Below are 16,967 nucleotides of genomic sequence, written 5' to 3'. Positions count from 1 at the left end.
TTTTTATTTTTACATTGTCTTTAATTCTTTATTTCCTTAATTGTTTTTGTTCTTCCTTTTTTTTGTCTTTTCTTTTTCCATGTTTTTCTTTTTTCTTTCCTTATATTTTTGTTTGTTCTTTTCCTTAAAATTTTCCATGTTTTATTCTCTTTTTTTGGTATTCTTGTTTATTTTTTCCCTTTCTTTTTTTCTTGCCTTTATTTATTTTATTTTTTTTTTTCAGATTTTATTTGTCTTTGTCTGTTTATTTCTTTCTCGCTTTTTCCATGTTTTTAATTTTTTTATTTTCCTTAAAATTTTCCATGATTCTCTTTTTTGTGTTCTTGTTTTAATTCCTTTCTTTCTTTCTTTCTCTCATTTCAGACGGACAAATGGATGAACAAGAACTGAACGAGCCCCAGAACAGGGTTTCTCTTCTGAAAGGTAATCCCTCCATTCTTTTGTGTGGAAGTTTTCTTTTCAGCTTCCCTGTCTGAAACGCCAGAGCTGATGTGGGTGTGTTTGTGTGTTTTGGCTGGCCTGAACTGTTAGTCACCCTCTTTATCTGCACTCATTAGAGCTCAGGGGACTGGCATGTGTGTGTTGTTCCCCAGTATTTCTTTATATGGTCTGCAGCTGCTGGAGACGACAGCTGTGGGACCCAAAGGTGTCCTCCTGGCAGGTTTCATCCTGGTTTGTCTCTTTCCCCTCGCCCTACTTTATGTTCCACTGGAGGACAGCCTTGAATCTAAACCAATTACAGCCCAATTAGACCCTGAGCGCTTTCACAGTGTCATGTACAGCTGCTGCTCAGATGTCTGTCAGTCAGAAGAAGGGTTGCTTTCAACTGATACAATGTATCACTTTTTACTTTCTCTGAAATTCTAAATGTGTTTAATGTTACATTTTAAAAACGGATGTTCCGCTCCAAACTGAATATTCTGTAATCGTTTTACTTTAATGTCATTCTAAAATCTGTATAACTCACTCTCTTTTATGGAACACAAACTAATGTGTTATTCGTTGGGGTCCCAGCGTTCCTCAAAATATCTTTGTTTTATGTTATTTAGAGGAAAGTCACATTTAGACCCAGATGAGGATGAGTGAATGATGACCGCATTATCTTTTATTGGGTTGTGCCTTTAAATGGATTTTTAATGCTATCTTAGAATATTGCTCAAACTTTGGCTTTGCACAAAGCACCTAAAAATAAAAGAGACAGTCATACACAGGCAGAAAGTGTTGGGTGAAAATTTTAAGTCATTGTCTCCTAGAAAAAGTAAAAAAAAAAAACAGGTTCAAGCTGCAGTTTCAAGAATGAATGACGATGAGTTGAAATGGCACTGATCTCTTCTGGTAGTTTGTTTTCTGGATGTCATAGTGGCTCGAGGACGATTGTCCCCTTCTCACGCGGTTCATCTCTGATGGCATCGCTCCAGTTGTGACTCAGGCTGAAAATATTGAGATCCTTCATCTACTCTCACACTGCTGAGTCACACCAGACAGCAGGACATTTGTCTCCCACACATCCGGTTTTAATCAAATCTCATCTGTAGGGTCACATCATGAAAACAGGATTTGAGGTTGAAGTTTTATACAGCCATACATAACGTTCATAATAAGTAAATAATCCAGAAATATAGACTATACCATAAAATCAGCTCATTCAGAAATCAATATGATGTCAGAGTCATGAGCTCATTAATATATAAACACCCATCCTTGCATATTCACTGCCTGATGAATATTCAGCAACCTAATGCACTCTAAGTGTTATTTGAGATGTGATTATGGGTGTTTTTGAGTAAAACTAAGTGGACTTTGCTTTGTGTTTGTGTAGTTCTAGTTGTGTGACTCATTTGACCTGCTGAACTCTCTCTGTATCTGTCCTAAATAAGAGATGTGACACAGCAGAAGGCTCTGTGTAGGCTGTCCAGAATGCTCTAATTAATCTGTTTAAAACTCATGTTTTCACACCAGTTTTTCCTCTTGTTTTTTCAGATTTTTTTAGCAATTAGGCAAGTTCTCATTGAACTAAGATGTTGTTCAGACTCGCCTGGCGTTTGGTTTAGTTCAGTCTAAGTGGGCTGTCGTGATTGCATTGAGCTCATGTCCTTAGCTGATAAGGAGCGCTGGCTCGGATCAGGGAGGAAGTGCCAGTTTCAGCACCTCATTGTTCGAGGGCACACTTGATGCCAGACAGACTCAGAGGCGGCCAAGACCAGAGGGATGTGTGCCGCTGGAGCTTTTCTCTGCCGCCTTGATTAAAGCATGCATATACAGCATACATATTCTCTATACAGTGATATATAAATAATTATGTCAAAGAATTATCTTTGGAAGATTATGGAAAACATTGAGGCGTAAAGTGCCTTCATTTTGTATAAAATTGGGTGCCGAGCCAAAAAAATACAACCAAGAAAAGATAGCAAATTTTTCATCACATTAAATCAGGTTCTCAACCTTTTTGACTTAAAAAAAAAAAAAAAAAAAAAAAAGATTATATCTGTGGTATACTACTTCTGTAATGAAAGAGCAGCTTTATCCCCATTTAATACTGATATTTCCCAAATAAATATTGATATTCAATTATATTGAAATCAGAATAATTACATTTCTTATTTCAGAACATTAAAAAACTGAATATTCTTCAAGGTTCAATTATGAATTTATATCTCTGAGTGATTTTTAACTCACAAATAGCATATCTTCTCAAAATGTAATAATTTCTATAATCAATAATATATTAATATTAGAGCTTGGCATAAGAAATTTGTATTCATCCTAGAAATGTACATTATTTTTTAGGATTTTTAAATCATTTTCAAGACTTATTCCAGGTCTTAAAGTCTCACTTTTAAAATGTATTAATAAATCCTTCTGGTTCTGGGGTTCTGGTTCTTACCATTTTGGTAAGTTTATTTATTTATTTTTTTATAAATATTTCTATAGATTTTTTTTTTCCAGCTTTAAATTATTGCAACAGCAGCAAAAAAAAATTTTTTTTTTTTTTTAGTTAACTCCAATAACCCTGGAATGAAATATAGTGATGGTTTTCATCGTGACCTTTAGGTGTTTTTGTATTATACATGTATACTTTTTTTACACCCCTTAAAAATGCTCCATCCCATGTGTTTTTGAGGCAGATATCTTAATTGTTAATCTCAATTAACTGTATTCATCTTGGATCATTATTTGTTTTTGCATAATGATTTGGTTTGTCCAGAAAGCATTGGTAAATGCACCACTAGGAGGCGCTGTTGAATTGCTCTTTCACCCCTAGCTTGCATCTACACCGAGGCGTCTGGCACGAGTTATTCAATTGCCTTAATGAAGAGTTATCTGAACACATGTAACCTTATACGGCTGTGCTTCTCAATCTCAGCCATAAAATCCTTTGAGACACTCTTGATGAAATCACAGATGAAGGAGCAGAATGAGATTACACATCACTTCATGCCCTCTCTCATTAACTACATGGCAAAGCTTCAGAAACACCGCTTAGTTTGTTACATCATTTTCCCCTGCCCGCAGTAAACACCCTTCGTCTGACATCATGACAGATTACCAGCCCTTAAATTAGCGCATGATTTCACCCACATCTGTAGCGTGTTCAGAGAGGGGGACGTTCATCAGTTTATGGTCAGAGGAGGTTTCCCAAAAGCCTGTTGTTACACAAGACCACATGAGAGACCAACTGGATGCTCCTCAGAGAGACTGCAAATGTGCGTTTGCTCGGCATGAAGTCTTATGAGGGAACGCAGGAGAATGTCTAATGTCTCTTTTGCTTGGCATGGTGCAGATCATCTAAACGGCCCATTTGTAGATCGTGCATTAGAGCCGTCTGAGCGTGTGCTGGACTTACGTAATCAGGCTTCAGGTTGTGTCCTGTCGTCTAAAGTCTAAAGTTGTTCGATGCAAGCAGGGTTGTGCATGTTGTGCATTTGCACTCGAGTCGTTCACTGAGCAAACAGAAATGCATCATTCTTCACATAATGAACTGATTCTGAGCAAGCATCTTAATTTTGGTTAGCAGTAATCATGTTTCTGCCCATGAGGTCGAACAGAATGTGTCGTTTGTGGCGCCGAAGTAACTGACCCATCGTGATGGATTGGTCTCACGCTTACAGTGGCTTTGGGCTTTTAGGAGAAGCATTTTTAGCACAGATACTTTATTTATATGTCTGCAGTCTGTTTTTAGGAGCTGAAGCATTTTACATTTACATTCCTGTGCAAAAAAACACTGGCTTTCTGAGAGCCAGAAATGCAATATTCATGTAAAGCAAGTAAATAATAACTTAAAAGTCACTAGATGTGGGTCCAAACTACATATGACATTGTGAAATTGATCACAACCACAGTTTTGATATTCAAATTTATCTATGCAGTAAATGGTAGAAAAACTATTCCACTTTTGGGGTGTTTTTTAATTTATTTTAGCTATTTTATCATTGTCTCATTGATTTAACAGTTAATATGTTTAAATGAAATGGTATTAAAATCACTACATTATAATAAAAAAATATGCTTTTACATACATTTACAGTATTTAAATGCTCAAATGGTTACATTTTTGCTGAATTGTGTTTTCGAAACTTTTTCACAAGAATTCAGAAGTTCCACTTACTATATCACAAAAAAAACCATCTAAATGCAAAGTTTTACAACATTTTATAAATCATTGCCAAATGCAAATTGTTCCAAACTAAATACTGTAACTAAACATATTTGTAACTAATGGCTACTTATTGTTGCAATTATTGTAGTTATAAAACAATTTAAATTATATGTTTTTAATTAAGTTGTATTAAAATTACTTTATATAAAACATGCTTTGATTGATTTTTTTTTATTACATTTAAATTTAAATAACGATTTATCAAAAACAAATTTTGCAACCCTAAACTCCCAGAGTTATTTTCACAACGTTTTGCCTAATTATACCCAATGCAATTTTTGCCTGAACTGAAACCTGAACTAATAGCTTCCTGAAGACGTGAAAAAATAATTGATCAATGCTTGAGTCTCTGAGGGATAGAGTAATTAAGAAAAGTGAGGATTTCATAACAAGCTGCATGTTTTGAGGCATCATTCATGTTCATGCAGGATGAGTTATTAATTTCAAGTAGGTTTCACTCGTCAGTTTATCTCTTGATGCCGTGTTTTTTCTTCATGCTCCCTCACTTCAGCATCTGCTCTGTGTGTGTTTGTAGAAATGGACAGGAACCTGGAGTCAGGAGACACAGAGCAGGTCATTCCTCACCTCCACCGAGAGCTGCAGGAGGCCCAGGAGCTCGCCAACACCGGCAAACAGAGATGCCTCGAGCTGCAAGGTACGCTCCTTCAGTAGCTTTAATAATCATGACTGCACTGGCATTAGTGTGAAGCGCTGACCGTCTTTCTCTCATCAGCTCTGCTGGAGGAGGAGAGGAGAACCAACAGACAGCAGACTGAAGAATCTGCGAAACAGATCCGCTTCTTACAGAGTGAGCCGTTTCACTTACATCTTTACAATCTTCAAAAAGACTTCTAAATATAATCATCAGGATGAGTTGATGGGTTGATCAGTTTTAGTCTTGAAACTGAAATTAAAGGGGGCATAACACACACAGATCTCATGTTAACCTTGAGTACCTATACAGTAACCTGCATTCTTCATATCTCCAAGAAGTCTTGAGTTTTATCGTATTTATTAAAGAAATACACAGCTTTACGATTCCTAAGATTCATAACCATTACTTCTGCCGGTGGGCTGCATGTGCTTGAGCACTTATTAGACTATGTAGACAACTAAAGGCTCATTATAATTATTTAAATGGTTAAATTATTAATAAACATGCAACTAATTCGACTAATGTTTAAAATTGATGACTACTAGTCGACCACAAAAATCCTTAGTCAAGGGCTGCCTTAATCTAAATTGTACATAAGGTGGTTTTATATCAACTTTTTAATGATATAATCATGTTTCTGCTCTAATTAATAATAAAGTCAATAGGTAAAGTCAAAAAATAAAGAATATTTATTAGTGCATATATTTTTGAAAAAGCGCTTTTCTGGAGTTATTCTTTTTTTTCAATCTTGATTATAAAAATTGAATTTCTTCCTGTGATAAATTTTGTTTTATTGACATCTTTATATGGTTGGAACACAAAACATGTTGAGTCATACAAATTTATTAATCTTACTTTCTGATGTTCATTCATGTTTACTTTTTTCTTGTAACTAGTTTGTACTAAGGTGCTGCATGAATAAGCATTAACACAACATTTATTTCTCGAATTTAGTTATGAAAATGACATTATTTTGAGACTTTATTTCATATCCAGAGCTTATTGCAGTTATTGGATTCCAGACACACTACAAGTACTGAACTGAAAACAGCATTGACTAAAAAAAAAAAAAAACTGTTTTCAGGATAATGAAGTTGTAAAATCAGTGATTTCTGCCCTCCCAAACCGAATATTTTCAATTGCCATGTTTGAATTTTTAGACCTGATTTCACCCATTAATCGTTTCTAAATCTCTGTACCTCTTCTTTGTCTTCAGCTCAACTGGCGAAGCTCCAGTCTGATATGGAGGCTTTGCGTGAGCAGAGAGAGAACACTATCAGCATCACTCGAGAGGAGCTCTACAGCGCACAGGAGGAGATCCTGGTTCTCCGGCACGCCATGGAGACCGCCACCGCCGAGCGGGAACGAGAGATCGCCGCCCTGCAGGGAGACCTGAGCAGCGTCACCGCCGAACTGGACAAATGGAGACAGACGGCAGCCAAGTATGAAGTGGAGATCAGCAACCTGCAGGCCAGCTTCCAGCTCCAGAGCCAGCACCAGGAAAGAGCTAGTCAACTCCAAGGTACGCTAGCCCTAGCTCAGCAATATCACTGTTAAACCCAGACCTAGCATGTCGTCATCCGCTCTCCTGCGTTGAACCTCCTGTGTCCCTGATGTGCTGTTTGGCTAGAAAGGTTCCCTGTTTGTCATAAATCAAGCTGACTTCAGAGGAACACGCTGAGATCACTGCTCTGGTGTTTTGTGATCGCTCTCTTTTCTAGCGCCTTTGATTCCTGTTTGGAAACATTTGTTTCCGCTCATTTGCTTTGTTTGAGTTCAGTTTTTCTGAATTACTGGCCTTGAGAAGAGAATTCGAGTTAAAGGAGTAGAAAGCATGCAGTACTTTTTAATAGATTGGGGTCGGTGAGATTTTTATTCAGAAAAGACGCATTAAATGCGACCGTTATGACATTTATGATGTTACAAAAGGTTTCTATTTCACTTAAATGCTCTCCTTTTTGTTTTGTTTTTAAGCTTTGTATTTATCTAAGAATCAACCATTAATAATAATTAAAAAAAAGTTTCTTGAGCAGCAAATCAACATATAAGAGTGATTTCTGAAGGATCATGTGACACTGAAGACTGGAGGAATGATGCAGAAAATACAGCTTCGCATCACAGGAATAATTAATTGATTACAGTAAAATAGAGTATAAAAGAGCCATTCTAAATTGTAATTTTTTTTTTTTTGTATTTTTCATAATTTTACTGCTTTTTTAATCAAATAATGCAGTCTTGGTGAGCTTTTAAAAAATATTTTAATCTCACAGACTTCAGACTTTTAAATAAGTGTAAATTCAAAGATTGAATATATCTCCCCACAGCAGAGTGTAATGTTTTATAGGCTATACTCTCAAGATATTGTGATTTCAGTTTATTCAGTGTGTTTAAGTCTGTACTTTTCTTCACATATTGAGAAGGCACACATGCGGTATTAATTTCACTGGGGTCTTTCTCTCCAGACCCTGTTTAATGTGTTCAATCAAGAGTCACGGAAACAGTTTTATTATCGTCCATCCTGCTGGGTTTGTTTATTATTTATCGGATCCTTGTTTTGTTTTTCACAGAAAAATGTGCATAAAAGTGTCCCGACAGTGCTTCTCAGATCGCTTAAAGCCATTTTAGCCTACAAAGAATCTCAAGCAATTAAATTAAACATGACCCGATAAAATTAACTCTAGTGATGTACCAAAATAAAACAATTCCAATCTGAAACCAACAGGTCTGGACACACACACACACACACACACACACACACACTCGATGAAAGACAGAATATGAAAATGTTAAATTAGCCTGTGTTTGGAAAAATTTCTAAATGTGTTTTTTTGTTTTAATTTAGCGTAATCACTGTGATGGCTTTAACGGCTAATATATTACATTTTAGTGTATTGTATAAAGTTATATTGTAAAAAAAAATTATGTAAATGCAAATAAAAACATTGTAATGTTTATTATATTTTCTGCCAAATATGCATAACAAATGTTTTATATTTGATGTTTATTGTAAATTATAAATTACATATTTGTACGTTTTATACAACTTTAAAAATATATATTTAAGTGTCTTTTTACAATTGTATATAGTAAATTAATATATTATTATTATTATTATTATTATAATTATTATTATTATAATTATTTTTTTTTTTTTGTTAAATGTAAAAATTATAATGTAAAAAAAGAAAAAAAAATTACGTAATGATATTTTAGTGAGCTCAATAGTGGTTGCACTTTAATACATTGTTATGGGGTGTTTGGTGTGGGAGTATGGGGAATCAATTTTGTAATGAGTTTTTCTCTGTGTTTGTGTGTGTCAGGTGAATTGGAGAAGCTTCAGGGCGAGTGCTGTAGTCTGCAGAATGAATGTGACGGTCTGCGGGCTGAGAAGACAACACTGAAGCAGAAACTCCACAGACTAGAGGAAGAGCTCGACAGGTGGGTCGCTTTCACACAAACAACATAAGTGAGTCAGGTTTAAACGGTTTTTAACATCAGATCAGATTCCACACCTGCTCTCTTAAATGAAGAATGTTTGGATCACCATATTGCACAACAACTGCATCTCTCTGTATTTACAAAAGACTATTTCAATGATGCTTTTTTTTCAAAGAACTGGTTACATTGTAATACTTAAGTACCTTTATCCTGTGCTTAATCTCTGCTCTAGGCAGTGTGTGTACCTCTCACTGCTATGAGCTCATCTGCCCTACAGCTTCACATTAATATTAGGATTGTTCTACAGCATTCTTTCCCATGACACAAATTATTCCATTCATTAGTTCATATTCTGAAAACAGCCTTTATTTTCCGTTCTTTGTTTCTCAGCTCCAGAGAGCAGAGCGCGACGCTGAGCAGCAGCCTAAACGCTCTGGAGAAATCCCAGGGTGCCCTGGAGAACAAACTGGGCTCGATACAAGACCAGCACCAACAGGACGCTAGCAAACTGAAGATCCAGTTAGCTCAAGCCGAAAGCCGCACCAGGGACCTGCAGAAAGAGGTACAAGCAACCTAAGACCAGCCAGATCTTTATTGAAAACACATTAATTGCTTTTATTCAGCAAGGATGCATTCAAATAATCAGACGTGACAGTGAAGACCTTTATAATAGTTGAATTTCAATTTTTAATCTAATTAATCACAGGTTGCTGAAAATGCCCCCAAAAGATAATTTAAACCTATTGTGTTAAATGTTTATATTATAAGATAATACGATAAAAGAAAAAGATCTGTTTATTTTTTGTTCATGCAATGAAAGTGACTAGTGACCAAAACAGCTTAGTTACCAACAGTATTCACAATATCTTCTTTCATGCCGTGCAACACAATATTGTGTTTACATTTTGCACAATACTAACTTATTTACTGAACCGTTGTATAAAATAACATTTGCACTCTTGTTCTTCATGACAAAAACAGCACTCCTGTGATATTGCTCTTGCTGCTGGTGTGATATCGCTGAGATAAACTTATACAGGGGCATTTTTTGACCCAATATCTTGAATTTTTAGAGCATAACAGTTGTTTCCCTGCATTATATTTGTTAAGTGCCAACTGTATGAAATATAAGATAATGCACCGGTCTGGGGGAGGGGCCAGTGCGTTAGCTGCGCTAAAATATTTTAATTGCATAACTAATTATTTAAATTAAGGTGTTAAACTGACAGCCCTAGTTAATAATGTTAAAAAAGATTTCTTTCAAATAAACAATCTTTTGCATTTTTTTTAATTCAGCAAAGCATCCTGAAAAATAAAATCTCCACAAAAATATAAAGCAGCACAACTGATTTCAACTGATAATAATCAGAAATGTTTCTTGTGTAGCAAATAAGAATGATTTCTGAAGATCATGTGACACTGAAGACTGAAATAATGATGCAGGAAATTCAGCTTTGCTTCACAGAATTAAATTACATTTTGAAATATATTCTCATAGAAAGCAGTCGTTTTAAATCGCAATACTATTTGACAATATTAGTGATTTTACTGTATTTTTAATCAAATAAATGCAACCTTGGTGACCAGATTGTGCTACTTTCAAAAACATAAAAGAATCTTAGATTGCACAATCTCTGTTTCTCTCCAGTACGACGACACTCAGAATCTGCTCTCAGATCTGCGGCAGCGCTATGAGCAGACGGAGCGGGAGAAACACTCAATCCACGACGAGCTGGAGCAGTGCAAGGTCAACCTCAAACTCCTGCAGGAGAAAAACAGCAGTGTGAGTCTCACATCCCACACAGTTCAATAGCAAAGCATCACGAAACTCCAACATTAAGATCTTACTCCAATTAACTAGCTGTCATCCACATTACACCTTTATCGCAGTTATCAGCAATCAGTGATGGATCTTACTTCACTGTTTCGCACGGCTCTGGAAAACACACATTTACGGCACGATTTTGTGAGTCGTTAGCAAAAATTATTCGCAGTTCAACATTTGTAAGCATCCATAAGTGTATTCAAATATCCTGTAATACTCAAAAAAAGAAAAGAAAAAAAGCTGTAGTTAAAAATACTCAATATGTTTCATTGAGTATTATTATTGTTTAGAAGCTCATATTAATTAACCCCTCGAAGACTTTTTCACTTTCAGGTTTTCCTTGTTTTTTTATCATTATGACCCAAGAGAAAAATGTTTTCTTTTTACACATTTTACCATAGATTTCTCATTTTTGGCGAGCTGTACACTTTAGTTTTTTTTTTATGTGTTACACAAAACAATAGTTATCACATTAATCTCCCACAATCCCTTGCACACTGCTGATTGGAGTCAGACTTCATGTGTCGTTGATTTGAAATGAACACGGATGAATTGTTCTGTAGTTGAATGTTCGCTGTGATGTATTAATGCCTGAACACTGACGTCCTGCTTCTAGATGTTCAGATGTGTTTGTGATTCTGGGGTGTTTGTATTGATTTATGTTCGGCCCCTCCCACCGCACCCCTTTATTTGGCTGTTTTTGTTTGTATATGTGTGTATGTTTGTTGTAGCTGTTCGACTCCCCCAGCCTGATTTCCGTTGAATAGTTTGAAGATTGATTTTTTGTTTTATTTGTAATATCCCTTCCCTCCTCTAGCCATCCATATTGCAGCCTGTCCAAGCCATTTCCATCGGTCTGTTCCTGGCTTTGCTGTATTGGTGCTTCGGCCAGTTGTGGTAGAAAGGTACACACGCTCCTGTTGAGTCTGTTTGTGTGTCTCTGTATATATCATCACGTATATACGACCCGTGCATGGCAAACTCTCATCCGTCATCTCTGCACCCGCTTCGCCCCAAAATCCCTTTTCGGTGCTTGGCGTCACGTGGGAACTCTTAACCGATTCCTCGTCCACCCAGAATCACCAATTTCTAACCCAAAACATTACCTGTCTTGTCTTGCTTGGATCGGCGTATAAATCTCTGCATTCAGGGATTTTGGATGCTTTTTCATTTATTTATTTATTTATTTATTTATTTCCGTCTGGGGCTTTTTGGTCATCACATCATCTTTCGTTTGCTGTTCTTCTTCACTTGTATACATTTAAAGGCATTTTTCATCCAAATATGAACATTCTGTCATCATGTACTCACTCCGGTGTTGTTTCAAACCTGTGACTTGCTATCATTCTAAGAATTCAAAAGAAGAGGTTTAGACAAATGTTCATGCTGCTCTTTTCCATGCAGCGAGAGATCAGCAGATGACAAGCTTTATAGAAATATCTAAACTGCACAGTGACAGTCCATATGACACCTGCATGATATTCAAAGTCCTACAATAGAATTTAGAACAGAAACAGACAATTTATGTCAATAATTTCTGAAAATCATTTAGCTTCCTATAACAAAAAAGGGACATTTTTTTTATATTCAAACTTGGTGCATTAAAGCTGCCGTCGATAACTTTTGACGCTCTAGCGGTTAATAAACAGAACTGCTTGCGTCTTGCGGAAGAACATCGTAGCCGGAACTACTTCTCTCTGTTTATGTCTATGAAGAATCACAAAGGTACTGGGTTACTCCGCCGCGGTACCCCCGAAGCAATCTAAAATAGTCCGAATATAAACACTTATTATAGGTGTACCCTAGTGATTCAGGACAAGCTAAAAACACGGTTTGGAAAATGGATTCATGGTGTACTCGCTTATTATATACATTTTTCTACATTTTGAACACAAACAAAGTTACGGACCGCAGCTCTGATTGGTTGTTTCTTAACGGGAGCGATGTATTTCTGCAAATGGCAATAGGACACTGGGAGGAGCCAGAGGAGCTTGATTTATTCACAGATTATCTGTCTCATATTCTACTGTCAGGACATAATGACAGGTTTAACAAATATGTAAAAAATATATTTTTACAAAAGTTACCTACTGCAGCTTTAAGATAAGTTTTGCCATCAGTGGGACTTCGCAATGTTTCTTACTCAACTACTTATTCCCTTTTTATAAGATGAGTTTCTTGTTTTTATATGGATTTCTGTATTTCCTGACCTGAAATATGAGCCATATAGATTGCATAAATCAGAGAGGAAAAAATAGCTGTGCCAAAATAAATGTAGCCATCCATATAAATAAGATTATTTTGATTACAACAGCACTATTAATAAAATATTATATACATTTTATTCTAATTTTACTTTGTCCATAAAATTCTTTAAAAATGTAATAATCGTTCAATACATTTTCAAAGTACTGTTCAATATTATTGAATTTGGTTATTTTTATTTTAAAATAATAAAAGTAATCACAATATATGAAAGAAATATTTTTATTATGTTTTTAGAGATTGACATCCCTTTGTCACTGTTCACGTTTATACAAGAAAAAAAGCAGCAGGAATATTCTGGTAAAATGCATACAGGTTTGAAAGAACACAAGGGAGCAAACGATGTCCAATTTGTCATTTTTGAGTGATCTGTTCCTTTAAATGCAGCTTTACTTTCTTTGGCTTTGAAGAAAGCCGGTTGTGTTTGCTTAATAACTCCTGTGAGGTAACTGGTTCTCCCAGTTTTACTTAAATATTAGCTTTTCCTGTCTTCTCCCTCTCTCTCTCTGTCTCTTTAGCTCCAGTCTCCAGTGCTTCTGTCCCGGTTGCTCTGGTGCATCTTAAATAACGAGCTTTATTAATTGCATTGCTGTTGTTTCAGAGCGGTTGGATGCCCTGGATGCCGATGGTTGCCGCAGTGGTCGCTGTGACAGCAGTGGTGCTTTATCCCAACTTGACCAAGAGCTCCTCCTGAGAACCAATCAGAACACTCGTCGTCTCAACCACTTCCTGTCCCCAGCACGGCCCTCTGTCCAATCCCAACGTTCGGTCTATACCTGAACCTAATACCTCTCACTTTGACAACACAACCCCCGATGTCTGTGTAAAATGCAAATGTATATAGTATAAAAAGAAAGAGGGAATAAAGTTGTAATGCATATTATAGAATAAATAATCTATCAGCGTTTTTGTCACTCGAATGGAAATTTTGATGATTAAAAATGGCATCAAACTAGGTCTATTTTTACGTTTTCTTGAATGGGTACCATGCAAGTTTTGGTTTCGTGGCCTCTTCTTGTGTTTTGCCATCTAAGTTGTGGTAATCCATCTAGATGTGCATCCAAATGAGGATCTGAACTCTAGGGCACTGAGCGGAGAAGTGCCTACTTTAAATACTACTAGGACTAGTTCACATTAAAGTGCCACTCATGCAGCGTCTCATCGATTCGAATGAAAAAAAAAGTTTTAATTGCACGTCATCTGTGCTGTTATTGTGTGTTCGAGCCGACATGCTTCTAGCACAGTGATGTCGTCGTTTCTCTTGTACCTTGTGTTATATAAAAGCAAATGTTCATGTCTGGAGACACTACAAGTATCTAGGTGATCTTACAATTCAACGTTAGGATTGTGGTCAGTGTCAAACAGATGGAGAGCTGACCTAAAAAACAATTGTTGTAGCTTTTTACCAACATACTGTCCTGCTGTTCGGACTGAGATGTCGTTAAAACTCCTGCAGTACCTCTTGATAAAGGCTCTGGGATTTTGCTGCCTTACCTGTAACACACAGGTTTCTTCTCACAGAGTGAAATTGGATGCAAAGGCTTTAAAATGAATGGGGTTAATGGGTGATCCGCTCTCGTGAAGCACAGAAATGGGTGAGAGTGAGTTATTCTGAGGGTGAACGGGAATGTGTTGTTTAAATGTGGATGTGCCAGCTGCTTTGAGACTGCAGGAAGATGAATTAACCAATGATGTGTTTAGTGTGTGGTTCACATTTGTCTGCTGTGCTGTAAATAAACAGTCGTGGAGCAAAAAGCAGAGCTCATCTGGTTCAACGTTTCCAGGACTTTGTTTTTGCATCTTTTGTTTCACTGGAAATACATACTGCAACAAAAATCCATTGAACACTTCAACATGGATTTGACTATGAATGCAAAAAAGCAACGCTTGTAGCACAGAAAGGATAGCTTTAAACAGATCTCTTGCAATGAAAGTAGTGTTTTTTTGTTGTTGTTGTTCTTTAAAAAGCATGATGGACTTAATTTCTAAAGTCAGCGTGGAACATCGTCCTTCACGTCAGAAGAATGCTCACAGGCCGTTTGTAAATATGTATGTATGAATGTTTGTGTGTAAATATGTTAGTCACAGAATAAACATTGGATATAAATGATATCAGTCACATCTAATCTGCTGCTCAAGCCAGTTTTTAGGATATGATGCGTTGGCCTTTTCTTATCCTTTTACTTGGGACACCAGTTCTTCGTTCAAGTTCGATTAAGATTAGTTTTATAGATGCATTTGTATCTCTAATTTGCCGTTTTTGACCAAGCGCTTTTCTTTTTGATTGCAAATTGAAGTTTTGGAACTTGTTGATGACGACAAACAGAACTGAGGAAAAGATGCTAACGGCGATGTAAAGTTAAACAGGTCGTAGCTGAACCTATAAAACCTGGTTTTTGTAAGCATAAAGTTTCTATTTGTGATTCTCTGTCAGTTCATAGTGGTGCAATAAAGTTTCTCACAAGTTAAACATGAGCCTTTGGGCAAAGATCTCTTTAAACTGCTCGCCAACCAAGTCAGTACAGTACAGCACACTGCCTGTATATATTTCTATTCATAAATACTGAGTTTTTTTTTTTTTCTTGAACTGAGAGAGCTTGGAATTACACTTTTGTTTCGAACATCAAAGATCGTTAATTGTCCAAATTCTATTTTGTAAAGACACAGAATGACATAACACAGTTTCTGGAATACAGAAAGGGTATCTGCACTAACAAGTGTGATGTGCATGACTTCAATAAAACAACTTCACTTTACTTGACTAGCTTGATTCTTTGTGGTCTACACCTATTTCATCTATTTTTAGCTATATCAGCATATAAAAGTTTTTTTTTTGTTTCTGTATGGGTTTTTCAAAACTAATAATCAGTATATTTTAGGAGGCGAACATTCACAAACATTAGAGTGATTGCACCGTTTCTAACAGGTTCTGGTTTCATTAGTAATTTTAAATGTACAAAAATAGTCCGTTATGCTGCTTGATATTGTAAACTGGTATTTTATATTATTTAAATAACCTATCATAATCATAAATGCATTAATTTGATTAAGTTTAAACGTTTACTGTACTTTGTTTATATATATTTGCATACCTATAGCTGCTAATGAAATAGATGTCATGAATATTCACAGAAAATTGCTTAGAGTTGTAAAATAAGATGAATAGGCTCCTCATGAATCTAACACAAAACATTAGGCATAGTGTGTTAAAATGTTTTCAACTTAAATGAACACAAGATGGCAGCCCTAACAAGATTTTTTTTTTTTTCGAAGCTGTCATGTTTCTCGTTTCTTGTGCATTATGAAGCGTCTTCGGCATTTACAAGGCCATATGTTTGTTCTCAGGGCGAGATTATTAAGTGTATAATCTCCTTGATCTTTATTGCTAATAAGGTGTGGAATGTCTGGAATACCTTTGCTGAATTGTTCTATTGTCTGGAAATCAGGACGGATCTGTAAACTTGAGATTCAGTGTTTCCTGCAGCGGTTAGAAACACGTTCTCATGGAGTCCTGATAGAATGTCAAAAAGCAGTGCCGAAGCTCATCGACTCCTCTCTGACACACTCAGGGCCCCTGGGGGCCTCGCTTTGACATGTCTGTGGTGTGGGAGTGTAACCGGGCCTGACTCAGGACAGCAGCGATGATAGGAAGCTCCCCGCCCCGTCTGATAGCACTACACACCCTCATACTGAGATTTATGCAACATCAGTCGTATAAGCAGCGAACTCAAATCACAAGTTAAAGACGAGTAATGCATGTGCATCTGATATAAAATCATGCACTGATTAAATGCAATAAAATAATCGGCGATCAAACAAAACATATCAGTTTACTATTATACAATAAAAAAATTAAATGCATGCCTTTTATGACAAATTAGTATTTTAGCTAACCGTGCCGAGAACATATTAACCTCTTGAGACCCTGTGGCCTCATATGAGGACATTATATTTTTGTGAATTTCTCTGAGTCTGTTCATGCCACAGTTTTAGATCTGGATGTCCTGTACAGAGCACATTCAGGGCTTTTCAGAGATACCAAATGATTGGATGTTTCACATGACCACTCCCTCTCCTTGGTCATCAAAATGTCTGAAATTAATTTAGTGACACTCTTATAGAAATAT

At 36.3% G+C, this 16,967-nt stretch overlaps 1 protein-coding gene across 9 annotated transcripts in view; it reads left to right on the top strand.

Moving 5' to 3' along the window:
* Nucleotides 1-15,596, top strand: part of LOC127968317 (sarcolemmal membrane-associated protein) — a 52,060-nt gene extending 36,464 nt beyond the window's left edge. For 5 of the 9 annotated variants that reach the window (XM_052569446.1, XM_052569444.1, XM_052569440.1 and 2 more), the window contains 8 exons: nt 364-423; nt 5,169-5,312; nt 5,391-5,465; nt 6,529-6,834; nt 8,633-8,750; nt 9,141-9,312; nt 10,399-10,533; nt 13,442-15,596. In XM_052569446.1, coding sequence (XP_052425406.1) covers nt 364-423; nt 5,169-5,312; nt 5,391-5,465; nt 6,529-6,834; nt 8,633-8,750; nt 9,141-9,312; nt 10,399-10,533; nt 13,442-13,534 — 1,103 coding nt within the window. In that variant the 3' untranslated portion in view covers nt 13,535-15,596. Of the gene's footprint in view, nt 1-363; nt 424-5,168; nt 5,313-5,390; nt 5,466-6,528; nt 6,835-8,632; nt 8,751-9,140; nt 9,313-10,398; nt 10,534-11,392; nt 11,481-13,441 lie in introns of all 9 variants that reach the window. The other 4 variants (XM_052569445.1, XM_052569443.1, XM_052569441.1 and 1 more) reach the window with 3 other exon arrangements.
* Nucleotides 15,597-16,967: the final 1,371 nt, after the last annotated feature.

Source organism: Carassius gibelio, chromosome B11 (genome assembly GCF_023724105.1).
Source record: "Carassius gibelio isolate Cgi1373 ecotype wild population from Czech Republic chromosome B11, carGib1.2-hapl.c, whole genome shotgun sequence".
NCBI classification, from domain to species: domain Eukaryota; kingdom Metazoa; phylum Chordata; class Actinopteri; order Cypriniformes; family Cyprinidae; genus Carassius; species Carassius gibelio.
The sequence above is the reverse complement of the archived record's forward strand: the minus strand, read 5'-3'. Positions and strand labels throughout refer to the sequence as shown.